At 41.2% G+C, this 18,572-nt stretch overlaps 1 protein-coding gene across 1 annotated transcript in view; it reads right to left on the reverse strand.

Moving 5' to 3' along the window:
* The window catches only part of mrps9 (mitochondrial ribosomal protein S9), a 99,353-nt gene that overhangs the window by 39,294 nt on the left and 41,487 nt on the right, over positions 1-18,572 (reverse strand). The window contains exon 5 of the mRNA XM_067986202.1: positions 15,570-15,649. Coding sequence (XP_067842303.1) covers positions 15,570-15,649 — 80 coding nt within the window. The remainder of the gene's footprint in view (positions 1-15,569; positions 15,650-18,572) is intronic.

Here is an 18,572-nt window from a genome sequence, read left to right on the forward strand (position 1 = left end):
TTCCACATTGTCGGGTAGATGCCAGTGTTGTAGCTGTACTGGAATAGCTTGGCTAGAGGCGCAGCTAGTTCTGGAGCACAAGACTTCAGCACTACAGCCGGCTGCTGTCGGGGCCCATAGCCTTTGCTGTATCCAGTGCACTCAGCCATTTCTTGATATCACGTGGAGTGAATCGAATTGGTTGAAGACTGGCTTCTGTGATGGTGGGGATATCGGTCAGAGGCCGAGATGGATCTGGCTGAAGATGGTTGTAAACGCTTCAGCCTTGTCTTTTGCACTCACGTGCTGGACTCTGCCATCATTAAGGTTGGGGATGTTTACAGAGCCTCCTCGTCCAGTTAGCTGTTTAATTGTCCACCACCATTCATGACTGGATGTGGCAGGACTGCAGAGCTTTGATCTGATCCGTTGGTTGTGGAATCGCTTAGCTCTGTCTGTAGCATGATGCTTCCATTGTTTAGCATGCATGTAGTCCTGAGTTGTAGCTTCACCAGGTTGGCATCTCATTTTTAGGTACGCCTGGTGCTGCTCCTGGCATGCTCTCCTACACTCCTCATTGAACCAGGGTTGATCCCCTGGCTTGTTGGTCATGGTAGAATGAGGAATATGCCGGGCCATGAGGTTACAGATTGTGCTGGAATACAATTCTGCTGCTGCTGATGGCCCACAGCGCCTCATGGATGCTCAGTTTTGAGCTGCTAGATCTGTTCTGAATCTATCCCATTTAGCACGGTGGTAGTGCCACACAACACGTTGGATGGTGTCCTCAATGCGAAGACGGGACTTTGTCTCCACGAGGACTGTGCGGTGGTCACTCCTACCAATACTGTCATGGACAGATGCATTTGCGACAGGCAGATTGGCGAGGACGAGGTCAAGTAAGTTTTTCCCTCGTGTTGGTTCGCTCACCACCTGCTGCAGGCCCAGTCTGGCAGCTATGTCCTTCAGGACTTGGCCAGCTCGGTCAGTAGTGGTGCTACCGAGCCACTCTTGGTGATGGACATTGAAGTCCCCCACCCAGAGTATATTCTGTGCCCTTGCTACCCTCAGTGCTTCCTCCAAGTGGTGTTCAACATGGAGGAGGACTGATTCATGACTTTTATACTTTGGTACTCTATGCCTCTATTTATAAAGCCCAGGATCCCGTATGCTTTTTTAATCACTTGTTCAGCCTGCCCTGCCATCTTCTACGATTTGTGCACACATACCCCTAGATCTCTCTGTTCCTGTACCCCTTTTAGAATTGTGCCCTCTAGTTTCTATTGCTTCTCCTCGTTCTTCCTACCGAAATGTATCACTTTGCATTTTTCTGCATTAAATTTCATCTGCCATGTGCCGCCCATGCCACCAGCCTGTCTATATCCTCTCGAAGTCTATCACTATTCTCCTCACTGTTTACTACCCTTCCAAGTTTTATGTCATCTGCAAATTTTGAAATTGTGACCTGTACACACAAGTCCAAGTCATTAATAAATATCAAGAAAAGCAGTGGTCCCAGTACCGACCCCTGAGGAACACCACTGTACATCTCCCTCCAGTCCAAAAAACAAACATTCACCACTACTCCCTGTTTCCTGACAGTCAATTCTGTATCCATGTTGCTACTGCCCCCTTTATTCCATGGGCCGCAATCTTGACGATAAGCCTAACGTGCGGCACTTTATGAAACGCCTTTTGAAAGTCCACACACACATCAACTGCACTGCCTTCATCTATCCTCTCTGTTACCTCATCAAAAAACTCTATCAGGTTAGTAAAACACGATTTGCCTTTAACAAATCTGTGCTGGCTTTCCCTAATCAATCCACACTCATCCAAATGATTGTTAATTCTGTCCCAGATTATCGTTTCTAAAAGTTTCCCCACCACTGAGGTTAAACTGACTGGCCTATAGTTGCTGGGTTTATCCCTACACCCTTTTTTGAACAAGGGTGTAACATATGCAATTCTCCAGTCCTCTGGCACCATCCCGTATCTACGAATGTTTAGAAGATTATGGCCAGTCGCTCCGCAATTTCCACCCTTACTTCCATCAGCATCCTCAGATGCATCCCATCTGGACCAGATCTACTTGAGGTACAGTTAGCCTTTCTAGTACCTCTTCTTTATCAATTTTTAGCCCATCTAGTATCTCAACTATACCTTCCTTTCTAAGACTCTGGCAACATCTACTTCCTTGGTAAAGACAGATGCAACGTGCTCATTTAGTACCTCAGCCATTCCCTCTGCCTCCATGAGTAGATCTCCTTTATGGTCCCTAACTGGCCCCACCGCCCCCCTTACTACCCGTTTACTGTTTACATGCCTGAAGACTTTTGGATTCCCTTTTATGTTGGCTGCCAGTCCAATCTCATACTCTCCCTTTGCCCTTCTTATTTCTTTTTTCACTTCCCCTCTGAACTGTCTATATTCTGCCTGGTTCTCACTTGTGTTATCAACATGACATGTCATACGCCCCTTTTTTGCGTTTCATTTTACTCTATATCTCTTTTGTCATCCGGGGCGCTCTGGCTTTAGTTACCCTACCTTTCTGCCTCGTGGGACTGTGCCTAGATCGTACCCGAACCATCTCCTCTTTAAAGGCTGCCCACTGTTCAATTACAGATTTGCCTGCCAATCTTTGATTCCAGTTTACCCAGGCCAGATCTGTTCTCATTCCAATGAAATTGACCCTCCTCCAATTGAGTATTTTTACTTTAGTGGTGCTTATCCTTTTCCATAGCTCTTCTAAACCTTATGATACTATGATCGCTGTTCCCTAAATGCTCCCCCATTGACTCTTGCTCCACTTGGCCCGCCTCATTCCCTCGAACCAAGTCCAGCACTGTCTCCTTCCTCGTTGGGCCGGAAACATACTGGTTAAGAAAATTATCCTGAAATTTCAAAAATTCCTCCCCCTCTGCCCCTTATATTATTATTGTAATCCCAGTCTATATTAGGATAGTTGAAGTTCCCAGTTATCATTACTCAATAGCTTTTGCATTTCTCTGTAATTTCTCTGCAAATTTGCTCCTCTATATCCTTCCCACTAGTTGGTGGCCTATAGAATACACCCAGTAGTGTAATAGCACCTCTTTTATTTCTTAACTCTAACCAAATAGATTCTGTCCTTGACCCCCCCAGGATATCCTCTCTCTCCAGTACTGCAATATTCTCCTTAATCAATACTGCCACCCCCTCTTTCTTTCCTTCCCTATATTTCCTGAACACTTTGTATCCAGGAATATTTAGTACCCAATCCTGCCCTTTTTTGAGCCCGGACTCAGTTATCGCTGTGACATCGTATTCCCATGTTGCTATTTGCGCCTGCAGCTCACCCACCTTGTTTACCACGCTTTGTGCATTTACACACATGCAAACCAGTCTTAGACTTTTTTGGAGTCTCTCTTAGTCTGATCTCACCTAATCATAGAAGTTACAACATGGAAACAGGCCCTTCGGCCCAACATGTCCATGTCGCCCAGTTTATACCACTAAGCTAGTCCCAATTGCCTGCACTTGGCCCATATCCCTCTATACCCATCTTACCCATGTAACTGTCCAAATGCTTTTTAAAAGACAAAATTGTACCCGCCTCTACTACTGCCTCTGGCAGCTCGTTCCAGACACTCACCACCCTTTGAGTGAAAAAATTGCCCCTCTGGACCCTTTTGTATCTCTCCCCTCTCACCTTAAATCTATGCCCCCTCGTTATACTCCCCTACCTTTGGGAAAAGATTTTGACTATCGACCTTATCTATGCCCCTCATTATTTTATAGACTTCGATAAGATCACCCCTTAACCTCCTGCTCTCCAGGGAAAAAAGTCCCAGTCTGTCTAACCTCTCCCTGTAAGTCAAACCATCAAGTCCCGGTAGCATCCTAGTAAATCTTTTCTGCACTCTTTCTAGTTTAATAATATCCTTTCTATAATAGGGTGACCAGAACTGTACACAGTACTCCAAGTGTGGTCTCACCAATGCCCTGTACAACTTCAACAAGACATCCCAACATTCAATGTTCTGACCAATGAAACCAAGCATGCCGAATGCCTTCTTCACTACCCTATCCACCTGTGACTCCACTTTCAAGGAGCTATGAATCTGTACTCCCAGATCTCTTTGTTCTATAACTCTCCCCAACGCCCTACCATTAACGGAGTAGGTCCTGGCCCGATTCGATCTACCAAAATGCATCACCTCACATTTATCTAAATTAAACTCCATCTGCCATTCATCGGCCCACTGGCCCAATTTATCAAGATCCCGTTGCAATCCTAGATAACCTTCTTCACTGTCCACAATGCCACCAATCTTGGTGTCATCTGCAAACTTACTAACCATGCCTCCTAAATTCTCATCCAAATCATTAATATAAATAACAAATAACAGCGGACCCAGCACCGATCCCTGAGGCACACCGCTGGACACAGGCATCCAGTTTGAAAAACAACCCTCTACAACCACCCTCTGTCTTCTGTCGTCAAGCCAATTTTGTATCCAATTGGCTACCTCACCTTGGATCCCATGAGATTTAACCTTATGTAACAACCTACCGTGCGGTACCTTGTCAAATGCTTTGCTGAAGTCCATGTAGACCACGTCTACTGCACAGCCCTCATCTATCTACTTGCTCTAGTGCTAACTTTCTCCCCTGATCCTTTGTGCCCCTTGTTTCTCCTTTCCAATGCTACATCCTGGTGCCCATCCCCTTGCCAAATTAGTTTAAACCCCCCGCCCCCCCCTCCCCCAGCACTAGCGAACTTCCCCGCGAGGACATCGGTCCCAGCTCCGTTATGGTGCAACCCATCCAGCCTGTACAGGTCCCACCTTCCCCAGAACTGGTTCCAATGCCCCAGGAATCTAAAGCCCTCCTTCTAGCATCATCTCTCCAGCCACGTATTCATCTGCTCTATCCTCCTATTTCTATACTCACAAGCGCATGGCACCGGGAGTAATCTGGAGATTACTACCTTTGAAGTGTAATGAAGGGGCTGGAGGAAAATAAAGTACAATCCCTACGAGTTATGCTTATCATGGGCAGCAGCCTATATTGGGCAAATGGTACTAATCATTTGCAATTACCACTGAAGTCAAATACAAAGACCCCGTTTATAACATATTAAATGCATCAGCTATTTCAGGCAGCGGCAGATCTAACACTGATTATCACTGTTGTGATATTGGAGTATGTGGCCTGATGATATGGGAGGTGGAAGCTTTGACATGCTAATGTTCACAAGCTTCCAAGGACCCAGCACAAATGTCGTGGCTAAAATCCACTTTCATGATGCCATCCTCTCTCCTGAATACAGCTCATGTTACTTTTCCAGTCAGCACCTCGGTCCCAATACCTCAGCGCAGCTAAGTGCCACTGCCATCATTGGTCCTTAGGTATCACCTTTGTGCAGCACCAGGATAGATTTAGCACTGAAGCGTCACAAGAGATAGGCAGGGCGGTAATAGTATCACTTGCATTAAATATATAAGTGCATAGTAAAACCACTTTGAGATATGAAGTCCAGTGTTCTGAAGTTAGTCTATTCCTTGTTTTTCATGTTTGAGAAGATGTTTGGAGGTCTGCTCGCAGTAGGAGACAGAGTTTCCTTTCTGGCACCTTATTGAACCATTGCCTCCTCAAGTAGTAGTGTAGTGTGTTGACTCTGGTGGAAGGATACCTCTTCGTTGGTGTTTTTTTTCCTTTGGTATAGCCTTATCCTGCATGACTTTCTCATTTCCTCTTTCTCCTGCTCCGAGGAAAGATTTTGTAATCACTTCAGTCAAAAGCTGGTTTCAGACAAAGTCTGTGGACATTCAAAGTCTGAACTCAACCAATTCCAGGCTTGACAAGTCATGCCAGTAACTTTTCTCTGTTTGCTACAGGTATAACTTAAGTTAAGTGCAATTCTGGTGCAAATGGCAGAATTTCTGGGGCAACAAGGGAGGGAGAGGGAAAACAGGGAACTACAGGCCAGTTAGCCTGACATGGTCGTGAGGAAAATGCTGGAATCCATTATTAAGGAAGTGGTAACAGGGCACTTAGAAAATCATAATATGATTAGACCGAGTCAACATGTCTTTATGAAAGGTAAATCGTGTTTGACAAATTTATTAGAGTTTTTTGAGGATGTAACTAGCAGGGTAGATGATAAAGGGGAACCAGTGGATGTAGTATATTTGGATTTTCAAATGGCATTCGATAAGGTGCCACATAAAAGGTTGTTACACAAGATACAGGCTCATGGGGTTGGGGGTAACATATTCGCATGCATAGAGGATTGGTTAAAGGAGAGAAAACAGAGAGTAGGGATAAACGGGTCATTCTCAGGTTGGCAGGCTGTAACTAGTGGGGTGCTGCAAGGATTGGTGCTTGGGCCTCAGCTATTTACAATCTATATTAATGGCTTAGATGAAGGGACCAAATGTAATGTATCCAAGTTTGCTGATGATACAAAGCAAGGTGGGAAAGTAAGCTGTGAGGAGGACACAAAGAGTCTGCAAAGGGATATAGACAGGTTAAGTGAGTAGGCAAGACGGTGGCAGATGGAGTATAATGTGGGGAAATGTGAGGTTATTCACTTTGGTAGGAAGAATAGAAAAATAGAATATTTTTTAAATGGTGAGAAACTATTAAATGTTGGTGTTCAAAGAGACTTGGGTGTCCTTGTACAAGAAACACAAAAAGTTAATATGCAGGTACAGCAGGCAATTAGGAAAGCAAATGGCATGTTGGCCTTTATCGCAAGGGGTTGGAGTACAAGAGTAGGGAAGTCTTACTACAGGTACAGGACTTTAGTGAGACCTCACCTGGTGTACTGCGTACAGGTTTGGTCTCCTTATCTAAGGAAGGATATACTTGCCTTAGAGGCGGTGCAACGAAGGTTCACTAGTTTGATTCCTGGGATGAGAGGGTTGTCCCATGAAGAGAGGTTGAGTAGAATGGGCCTATACTCTCCGGAGTTTAGAAGAATGAGAGGTGATCTTATTGAGACATATAAGATTATGAGGGGGCTTGACAGGGTAGATGCTGAGAGATTGTTTCCCCTGGCTAGAGAGTCCAGAACTAGGGGGCATCGTTGCAGGATAAAGGGTCGGCCATTCAAGATTGAGATAAGGAGGAATTTCTTCACATAGAGGGTTGTGAATCTTTGGAATTCTCTACCCCAGAGGGCTGTGGATGCTGAGTCATTGAATATATAAGGCTGAGATGGATAGATTTTTGGACTCTAGGGGAATCAAGGGATATGGAGATCGGGCAGGAAAGTGGAGTTGAGGTCGAAGATCAGCTCGAGGGGCCATATGGCCTACTCCTGCTCCTATTTCTTGTGTTCTTATGTTCTAACAGTTTTTGCCTTCATTATCTTGTTATTTGCAAACATGCAGCATTTTGGAGGCAGGTGCATCTTCAGCCAGCAGACAATTCTACCGAAATATAGCGTGTATTAGAATGGTGTAAATCTGGTGCATCTGACATAGGCACCAAATTCCATTCTCCTACCCTAGAATTGCACAGGAAAAAGAAATCGGAATTTCTGGCCCATGGTTCCTTGCTCAAATAGAAAGAACAAGCCTGTTAGTGTTTAACATCTTATTATACCCTCAGTACGTCCCAAAGAGCTTCACAATTAATTAAGAGCACAAAATATCAGTGAAAATACTCATTAGGCCGATGATTTTTGTTGAGAAGAAAAGGTAAGAATAAACATTCCATAATAATTGAAGATTACTCATCTAATGCATGATCAAAACATCCCTTTTTTATTTCTCCTTAAAGGAAATATAATTATCATCAATTGAAGAGATTCATTCACAGGAGTGTCAATCAAAATGAAGCAGTGGAAAAAAGATATGGTATATAAGTGCCCAAGTTATCGTTTCTTACACAATGCCCAAATACATTCTTCTTAAACCAGCTTTTTAAAAAATAAACATAGCCTTGTGTAATCTGATGTTATAATGTTTAAACATATTTTGCAGTGAAACAATTACAGTGATTAATCAGCAAAGGTATTTCTGTTCCACTCCCAACCCAATCTGAATGATTATGGAGAAAGAAGGGAATGCAGAGGAATTGGATGTCCTGTACTAAATCGTTAAAATTCACTCCTCTTCAAGTAAATTTAGTTTCTGACATTCAGTTCTGCACGTAGAGTACTTCAGTTTAAAAATTATTTTAAATGTAATTCAAAGCACACAGAAGGCAGAGAAAACAGCTAATCCAAGATACTGTTTGAAAGTTTAAATGATGATTGAATGGAAAGTTAAAAAGTATAATTTTCCAGATATGCACTGTGTTCTGCCCATCCATGTGAGGAGCTGACAGTGCCACATTTCCGCTACATCATCCTCTCCGACAGCTAAAATATGGTGTTGCATTCTCTTCTGAGAAAATTTGAGTCTGTACTATGAAGCGTTGTACATTATTTCTTGCCACTGCAGGGGTTCAAGTCCATATGGAACCTTCACAAATATTACCACAGATCAAACAGGCAGCATTTCAAGGCAGATTTGACATACCTATTTAAATGAACAGCAGGGGGCCTTGAGCTGCCTCAGGCTGTAGAGGAATAAAACTCTATGGAAAAGCCTTCGCTGCAGTCCCATTACTCAGCAAAGGCACTTTCTGCATTTATCATTCATTTCATTTCAGCTAGGGCAATAAGCTCATTTGCCCAAGGTCAATGAAGAGTGAAAGGGTTTCAAGAAATTAATGCGCCTGACAAGTCGAGATTTTGTCTTGTAGCTCTCCTCAGAAACTACAGAAGACTGAAAGTGAATTCCTACTGCGCCTAAAGGTTCAAAACCTGTGTTTTAATACATCCTACAGACAGCATGCTGTAAGATTTTGAACGTTAATGTGTTAAATGGGATTTGACAGTCATCATCCAATGTAACACTGCAGATCACAACCATCAATGAACTTAAACTAATCTCATTTATGTGCTCACTAATGACCTAAATCAAAGCTCTTAACCCTCAGAAAAACAGTTTCAAATAAATCTGAGGATGGGTTATAATCATGGATGGCTAAGAGTAGCAAACAAAAATTGGCTCCAGTGGTTTGTAACCCATTTCTGCAGCATAAAACAGCCCTGATTTATCAGCTGAGTAGCCCAAGTTGTAAGAAATGTAAATACCACCATACTAGTCAGGTCTTTAACCCTGAGTAGTGACAGGATTTCATCTTTCTAAGTATGGACTGCTTTTATAGTATCTACACAATGATATTCATTAAACATTTGCAAAGAAAAAATAATTGTACAGTATAGAGCCGAATAACATTTTTCATAGTATTCTTGCCACTTTATTTTGGTGCAAGAATGCTATTGCAAAACAAACATATCTGGGTTTTTCTATGTCATTTTTGCTGTGCGATTCTCACTGATCAAGAGCAGTTTAAAAATCTTTATATTCAGCGTTTTCCACCCCCCCCCCCCCCCCCAAACACATAAAATTATGCAGCCCTTAGCCAACATCTGGAAATGAGAAAGGGTTTGTCAAGAGCCTGTACAATGAAGCCAAATTAATACAACGGAGTAATCTAAACACTTGCATCCAGAGAACTCAGCTTCATTTTCTACACAAACCTGTATGCCAAGCAAAATTTATAGATTGCCAACTACTTTTTGAGCCAGCATGTAGAAAGTCCTACAAGAGAGGGGGCGGTACTGGACCTAATTCTAGGGAATGTGGCCGGCCAAGTGGAAGAAGTGCTAGTAGGTGAGCACTTTGGTGACAGTGACCATAATTCGGTGAGATTTAAGGTGGTCATGGAAAAGGACAGGGAGGGGCCGGAAATAAAGGTTCTAAATTGGGGGAAGGCCGATTTTAATAGGATAAGGCAGGATCTGGCCAAAATGGACTGGGATCAGCTGCTTGTAGGAAAATCCGCATCGGAGCAATGGGAGTCTTTCAGAAGGGAGATTGAGACCATACAATGGCAACATGTTCCCGTAAAGGTCAAGGGTGGTTCCAAGAACTCCAGGGAACCTTGGATGTCAGGGGATATACGAGAATGGATTAGGAAAAAAAGGAGGGCTTTTGGCAGATACAAAAGGCTAAAGACGGAGGAAGCCCTAGAGGAGTACAAAAAGTGCAGGGGGATACTTAAAAAAGAAATTAGGAGATCAAGGAGGGGCCATGAAATAACACTGGCGAGCAAAATAAAGGAAAATCCTAAGATGTTTTATAAGTATATTAAGGGTAAGAGGATAACTAGGGAAAAAATAGGGTCCATTAGGGACAAAAATGGCAATCTGTGTGTGGAGCCGGCAGATGTAGGAGGGGTTCTAAATGAATTTTTTGCATCTGTTTTCACTATGGAGAAGGACGATGTAGACATAGAAATACGGCAGGGGGACTGTGATATACTCGAACATATTAACATCGAGCGGGAGGAGGTATTGGTGGTTTTAGCAGGCCTAAAAATGGATAAATCCCCAGGCCCGGACGAAATGTATCCCAGGCTACTGTGTGAGGCAAAGGAGGAGATTGCGGGGGCTCTGACACATATATTCAGAACCTCTCTGGCCACAGGGGATGTGCCAGAGGACTGGAGAACCGCTAATGTAATACCATTATTCAAGAAGGGGAGTAGGGAAAAACCGGGGAACTACAGGCCAGTGAGCCTAACATCAGTGGTAGGAAAATTATTGGAAAAAATTCTGAAGGACAAAATTAGTCTCCACTTGGAGAAGCAAGGATTAATCAGGGATAGTCAACATGGCTTTGTCAAGGGAAGATCATGTCTGACTAATTTGATTGAATTTTTTGAGGGGGTGACTAGGCGTGTGGATGAGGGTAACGCAGTGGATGTGGTATACATGGATTTCAGTAAGGCCTTCGATAAAGTCCCCCACAGGAGACTGGTCAAGAAGGTACGAGCCCATGGAATCCAGGGTGCCTTGGCACTTTGGATACAAAACTGGCTTAGTGACAGAAGGCAGAGGGTGATGGTCGAAGGTTGTTTTTGTGACTGGAAGCCTGTGGCCAATGGGGTACCACAGGGATCGGTGCTGGGTCCCTTGCTGTTTGTGGTCTACATTAATGACTTGGATATGAATGTAAAAGGTATGATCAGTAAGTTCGCTGATGATACAAAAATTGGTAGGGTGGTAAATAGCGAGGAGGATAGCCTCAGTCTGCAGGACGATATAGATGGGTTGGTCAGATGGGCGGAACAGTGGCAAATGGAATTTAACCCGGAAAAGTGCGAGGTGATGCACTTTGGAGGGACTAACAAGGCAAGGGAATACACAATGAATGGGAGGACCCGAGGCAAGACAGAGGGTCAGAGGGATCTTGGTGTGCAAGTTCATAGATCCCTGAAGGCGGCGGAACAGGTCGATAAGGTGGTAAAGAAGGCATATGGGATACTTGCCTTTATTAGCCGAGGCATAGAATATAAGAGCAAGGAGGTTATGATGGAGCTGTATAAAACACTGGTTAGGCCACAGCTGGAGTACTGTGTGCAGTTCTGGTCGCCACACTACAGGAAGGATGTGATCGCTTTGGAGAGGGTGCAGAGGAGATTCACCAGGATGTTACCAGGGCTGGAGCGCTTCAGCTATGAAGAGAGACTGGGAAGATTGGGTTTGTTTTCCTTGGAGCAGAGGAGGCTGAGGGGGGACATGATTGAGGTGTACAAAATTATGAGGGGCACAGATAGGATGGATACTAAGGAGCTTTTTCCCTTCGTTGAGGGTACTATAACAAGGGGACATAGATTCAAGGTAAAAGGCGGGAGGTTTAGAGGGGATTTGAGAAAGAACTTTTTCACCCAGAGGGTGGTTGGAGTCTGGAACTCACTGCCTGAAAGGGTTGTGGAAGCAGGAACCCTCACAACATTCAAGAAGCATTTGGATGAGCACTTGAAATGCCATAGCATACAAGGCTACGGACCAAATGCTGGAATATGGGATTAGAGTAGACAGGGCTGATGGCCGGCGCAGACACGATGGGCCGAAGGGCCTCTATCCGTGCTGTATAACTCTATGACTCTACTTGCCATTGGGTTCCTTTTCCTTTTTCTAAATTGCATGATTACTTGTATATCCCGTTAGGAAGCCTCCACTGTACAATAAAATGCTTTTGAGGCAGGATTTTAGTCACAGAGGAAGCAGGTATCTCCTGCTGCTTTTAGTTTGCTAAAACATGCAACATACCGAGTCACCTAAAGGACTTCACACAACCATATTTTAACATTTCAGTCAGTATCTTTAAGCTTTTCAAAATAATGGATTACAATTGGATTTTAGGTACAAATTCATCAACAGCCTCATATTGGAGAATGTAGTTTACAGAGCTTTTCCAAGAAGTAGTTCTAACTAGCTTCCATTAAACATTGGGAAAATGGCTCTTTAGTCGCTCAAATCACTTTTTATTGCCACATTCTTTATGACACATTGTCCCTGTAAAGCTGAGTTTACTTAATAATTCTTACTGGACATGTTTTTTGATTCCAATACATTAACATAATTTGCATTGCAGTTAGGGAGCACTATACAAAACTAATATTTTAATTACTGAAGTGTGTAAGATAATTGCAACCAATGGGATTAAAGCAGTCTATATGGTTCTAAATTGCTTTTTGGTTAGTTCAAGCTCAAGAAGTGGAGCCATAAGTGCTTATACATGCTGAAACAAATACAAGGGCTACACCCAGCAATACATTCTCTAGCACCTTATTTTATAGACCACATATATATCAGCCCTTACTTCTTCCTACCAGCACTGTGACAATAAGAAATTATGGATGTGATGTTTCAAAATACATAACATTGCAGCAGACATCAGGTACTAGCAGGATAATATGTGTAAATTACATATGGAAGAGATATCAGGAAATGGAATATAAAGAGCATAGTTGAAGTGGTTTATGAGTATTATCTTTACCTTGGTTTAGAGTTAAACCTTTATAACACATTCTTAGATAGATATATGTTTACTTATTCATTTAATGAAGATCTGCTTTGACTTGGGTTGTCTTTAGATATGAGAAAGTGATAGAAAGTGTGCGAGAAAGAGCGCACAAGGGAGCAAGAAAAAAAAAGTGAGAGAAAATAAGAGCGAGACAGAGGAGAGCAAGAGAGTGACAGAGAACGGAGAGCAACAGAGAAAAGAGATAGAAAAAGAGATAAAGAGATAGAGAGATAGAAAAAGAGAGCACAGGTGGGAGACAAAGTATATCTTTATTAAATATATAATACTGTTGATGTTGTAGGTAAAGAAATCTAATGAAGAAATGAATTAGGGAAAAAATTGACAGTTGTCTGATCACAAGTGTGCAAAAGTGGATTAGTTATCACTGTATCATGACTGCTTAAAAGAGCTAAGTAATTCATACTAGTGTATTACATTTAACAGACAGCTCTCAGTGAATTCTAAGGTGGCAATCCAATTAAAGAGTTTGCTCTCACAGTTTAGGAGGCCAGAAATCCCAAAAGCAAACAGATTTTATTTAATGTCTTTAAATAAACTCATACTTTTAAAAATGGAAATTGTTCTTAGCTGTATTTCTGTTTGAAGATAAAAGTAATGTCATGTGATGTAGGACAACGTATTATTGATTTTTTTGACCTAGGAGCAGAAGATATATTGGATTTGTGACACAAGACCCACAATATTACCAGTGTCTTTTAAAAACAAATTACAAGATGTAAATTTCCTGGTTGTATTGTAAGGATATCTGCAGACTTGCAGAGATAAAGTACCTAGTGTAAAGAATTGAACCAGGATGCATTATAATTCTGGGTTTCAAACTCGTACGTATAAGAGATTAAAAGACCTATAAGGCATCATATAAATCTGTATAATTTACTTCACTCTAAATCCTTCATGATTTATAATACATTTACGTTTAGATCAACATGTTTTGCTTTATAAATATCATGTGAGTGAACTGCATTTGTATAAAAATATACAACATAAGATGCCTGACACTGTTTCCTCTTCCCTGAGGAAACTACAACTGAAAAAAGATGCAAACTGTGTGTAAAAGAAAAATATTGGAATTTTACTAGGGGGAGGGGAGAAAGAGACAGACAGAGGTGGGGGGGGGGGGGGGGGGGGGGGAGAGTGGAGAATGTAACATGGCAACGACCAGAGAGCGTGCACTTATTCTTTACCAGCCATTGCCCTTTGAAGGAATATGCAGCCTCTTACAAAGTTAATGCACAGACAAAATCCACATCAGCCCAAACACTAATCCTTGCTAACCTGTACAGGGAAAGCAGAGGCAAGAAAACCAACTGCAAACTTGGGGTCAAATACTGTGTTAGCTCAGTGCATCAGCAGGAAATGCACTAAGGCAGAAACATATTCAATGGCAAAAATACTGCTTTAATGAAACTACAAACTTAAGTTTTTAATTTTTTCCCCTAGAAAATACAGACTAAAAAAATCCTTCAAGTTCCATTTTACCTAACTTGTTTAATCCAAACTGCATGTTTGCATCAGCAAAAAGTTTGAACATACACAAATAACACACTTTGTACATCAGCCCTGTTTTACAAGGCTAGGAAACGCACTAGTACTTTACATTCAATTTGTGCAATTTAACTGAACCCAGTGACTCATTTGGTGGTTTAGTTAATTGGATAACTGTCTAACCCAGGAGTCCCGCTATAGAAAATTGGACATAAATAATTTCAGAAACTGTTTTTGTGCCAATAATGGAATAGGCACCCACAAAACCACCACTATTTGTTTCCAACGTTCAAAGACTTCACCCATCAAACTACTCTATCCCGCACAGAACTACACCACCCAATGACACTTGCTTCTTCAATAGAACTCTTTTTTTTAGGTACAGACAATATTTCATATTTCTAAAGTTCAAAAAACATTTGAAATTTGATATATATTGTTTTTTTTTTACACACAGGTTAAAATATCTCTTTTTTTCAATTTTTTAAAAATAAAATTTAAGCTATGAAATAAACTCAGGAAAATTGCAATTAACTCAGTTTTTTAAAAAAAGCCAGACAGTTAATGATTATCTTCCATCAATGCTTTTAATTTCCATGCTGGGGATATGGGGTGGGGTGAGGAAGAGGAGAAGAAGAGAAACAGATACTAGTTGGGAAGAGTTAGCAAGCCAAAAAGTGTCAAGAAATTATCAATAGAGATTTGATATATACTGAAGATTTTTTTTTGTAAAACAGCACACTAAGCAACTGTGTTCTAGTGATACATCTAAATTATTAAGAAGTGCACATCTTGCTGATCACATCACACTTCCTGTGTCAGATTTCAGTGTCACATTTATTTGATTTGCTCAAATTTCAAGTTCAACAAATCACAATGAGTGGGACTTAGTGTGGGATAGGATATGGGCGGCAGAGTTTTAGATCAGCTGAAGTTTACGGCAGGACAGCATTTGAATGGTTGAGTCTAGATTAGCTTTGATGATGCAAATAAAACTAGGATGATACAATATCAAAGATGGCTGGTTGCTTGTACATACACTAGATCACAAATTTTATTTACAGTTTTGCAAAAGAAATTTTAAATTTAGAAGATGTGAACTCAGCCATCTTTCAAAGAAGTAGTAAGTTATTGCCTTTGCATCTGAATTGTTTATACACTTACATGCATAAGTGAATAGTAGGTCTGTTTTCCTGTGTAAAAAAGGAAATTGAAAGGACGACCATCTTCTCCCCACTGGACAGCTGTCAAACATAGAAAAAAAATTACATTTTGGTTTATCTGATACATGTTTAAACATTCTAATAACAACATTGAAGTAAATTTGTATCTAGTATTTCAGTGCACCGGAGTAAAAATCAGGAATTTGGGTGCGTACCCATCATGATTTCTTATCCTTCAATTTTAAGGGCACAAATTCCCCATGTGTGCTTCTAGGAGCTCTGCATTTGTAATGCTAAGGGCCAACATTAACAGTGTTAATATTTCAGAGCTTAACAATGCAATCGTGTCAAATTTGCTGTCAACACTAAAATAGGGATAGTAGTAGAGACAGGGATGCAGCTAAAGATTTGCAGAAGGATTTAGAATGATTACATAACTGGGCAAATAGAAAATTTAATACTGAAAATATTACATATAGTTCAGAAAATGTGTCACAAATATACATTGAATGGAATTGTATTACCAAAGAGAGATGTAGAAAATGAACTGGGAGTGAAAGTAGATTTTTCACTGTGGCAAAAGCAATTAAAAAAATAATAAAATCTTGGCACACCTACAGAAGTTGTATCATATTTACAATGCACTAGTCATACTATACTTGAAGTAGTACATTCAATTCTGGTCAGGACACTAAGCAAAAAAAAAAGACATACATAGATTGTGGTGAAAAGTAAATTTAAATGATATGTCAAGAAGAACTTTACTCAAAGAGTGATAAATGTTTCTAAAATAGTCAGCTAGACAAGTTGTCAAAAACATTTGAGTCTTTCAAAATACTGCTGAATACTAAGATGGGTAAGTTAAAGTATTGTAGGAATAAGCTTCAATAAGGCCAAATGGCCTTTTCGCATCCTTACATTTTATTTAAATGAATTCCATAAGGAAAGTCGCTTACCCAGTCAGTATGCATACTCTTAACAGTTTGCTGCATGAATACGTACAGTTTGCAAATTTATAAACACTATTTTAGCCATTAGGTGCTAGAGTATTCTGCACTACACTATTAGTACAAGAAACATTCCACTGGACCAACAGGCTTCACAAGATGTCATTGGTTCATACATCTTAAAAATAACTAACTAAATAATTCAACAGAGTTGAATACATTCTAACATTATCCTTCACACATAGGATCCTTTTTTAGGATTAATTGAGGCTGCTTTTATACTGCATTTAGATGGGTTTGAGCACTACTCCTTCCCAATGTGCAGGTCTTATACAACCAGCAACAACCCCCCCAATGTAAACTTGCTACGTAAATTAGCCACTGGGAAGATCCTTTCAAAAAAAAATTAAATCCTCCTTGCAGGTGTGCAGACAGACTTGATGAATCCAGCAAGTTTACATTGGGGTAGCTACTAGTTGATTAAACCCACGTGTCAGGATCCGGCAGTGCTAGCACTCCTCTAAGGCCAGTATTAAGGCAGCTAAAGATAACCTTTCAAACAAACTCAAATGCTCTGTAGGCGGTTCTTCTCATAACCACATGGCTGCAAGTTTACTTTAGAAAGTAAGGACCTTTAGGAAATTAGTGAATAGGTGAGGTTCTCAGTTTACAGTTTTGAAAACTTAAATTCACACACGTACATATGAATTAAGAGCAGGAGTAAGCCATTCGGCCTCTCGAGCCTGCTCTGCCATTTGATAAGATCATGGCTGATCTGATTGTGAGCTCAACCCTACTTTCCCGTCTACCTACTATAACCTTTGATTCCCTTGTTAATCAGGAATCTATCTAACTCAGCCTTAAAAATATTCAATGACCCTGCCTCCACCGCTCTCTGGGGAAGGGAGTTCCACAGACTCATGACCGTCTGAGAGAAAAAAATTCTCCTTATCGCCGTCTTAAATGGGAGACCCCTAATTCTAGTCTCTCCCACAAGGGGAAATATCCTCTCAGCATCTACCCCTTCAAGTCCCCTCAGGATCTTATATGTTTCAATAAGATCACCTCTCATTCTTCTAAACTCCAATGTATACAGGCCCATCTTGTCCAACCTTTCCCCATAAGATAACCCCCTCATCCCAGGAATCAGTTGAGTGAACCTTCTCTGAACTGCCTCTAAAGCAATTATGTCCTTTCTTAAACATGGAGACCAAAACTGCACACAGTATTCTAGATGTGGTCTCACCAATGCCCTGTACAACTGTAGCAAAACATCTCTACTTTTATACTCCATTCCCCTTGCAATAAATGACAACATTCCATTTGCCTTCCTAATCACTTGCTGTACCTACACACTAACTTTTTGTGATTCATGTACTAGGACACCCAGATCCTTTTGTACCGCAGAGTTCTGCAATCTCTCTCCATTTATATAATATACCACTTTTCTACTCCTCCTGCCAAAGTGGACAAGTTCACATTTTCCCACATTATACTCCATCTGCCAAATTTTTGCCCACTCACTTAACCTATCTATATACCTTTGCAGATTCCTTATGTCCTCTTCACAACTTACTTTCCTACCTACCTTTGTGTCATCAGCAAATTTAGCAACCATACATTTGGTCCCTTCATCCAAGTCATTGATATAGATTGTAAATAGTTGAGGCCCATGCACTGATCTCTGTGGCATCTACTTGTTACATCTTGCCAACCTGAAAATGACCCATTTATGCCTACTCTCTGTTTCTTGTTAGCTAACCAATCCTTTATCCAATATAATATGTTACCCACTACACCATGAGCTCTTATTTTGTGTAGTAGCCTTTGATGTGGCACCTTGTCAAAAGCCTTCTGGAAATCCAAGTACACCACATCCACAGGATCTCCTTTGTCCACGTTGTTTGTTACTGCCTCAAAGAACTCTAATAATTTAGTCAAACACCATTTCCCTTTCACAAAGCCATGTTGACTCTGTCTGATTGCATTGAGATTTTCTAAGTGTCCTGCTATAACCTCCTTAATAATAGATTGTAGCATTTTCCCTATGACAGATG

Source organism: Heptranchias perlo, chromosome 6 (genome assembly GCF_035084215.1).
Source record: "Heptranchias perlo isolate sHepPer1 chromosome 6, sHepPer1.hap1, whole genome shotgun sequence".
NCBI lineage: Eukaryota > Metazoa > Chordata > Chondrichthyes > Hexanchiformes > Hexanchidae > Heptranchias > Heptranchias perlo.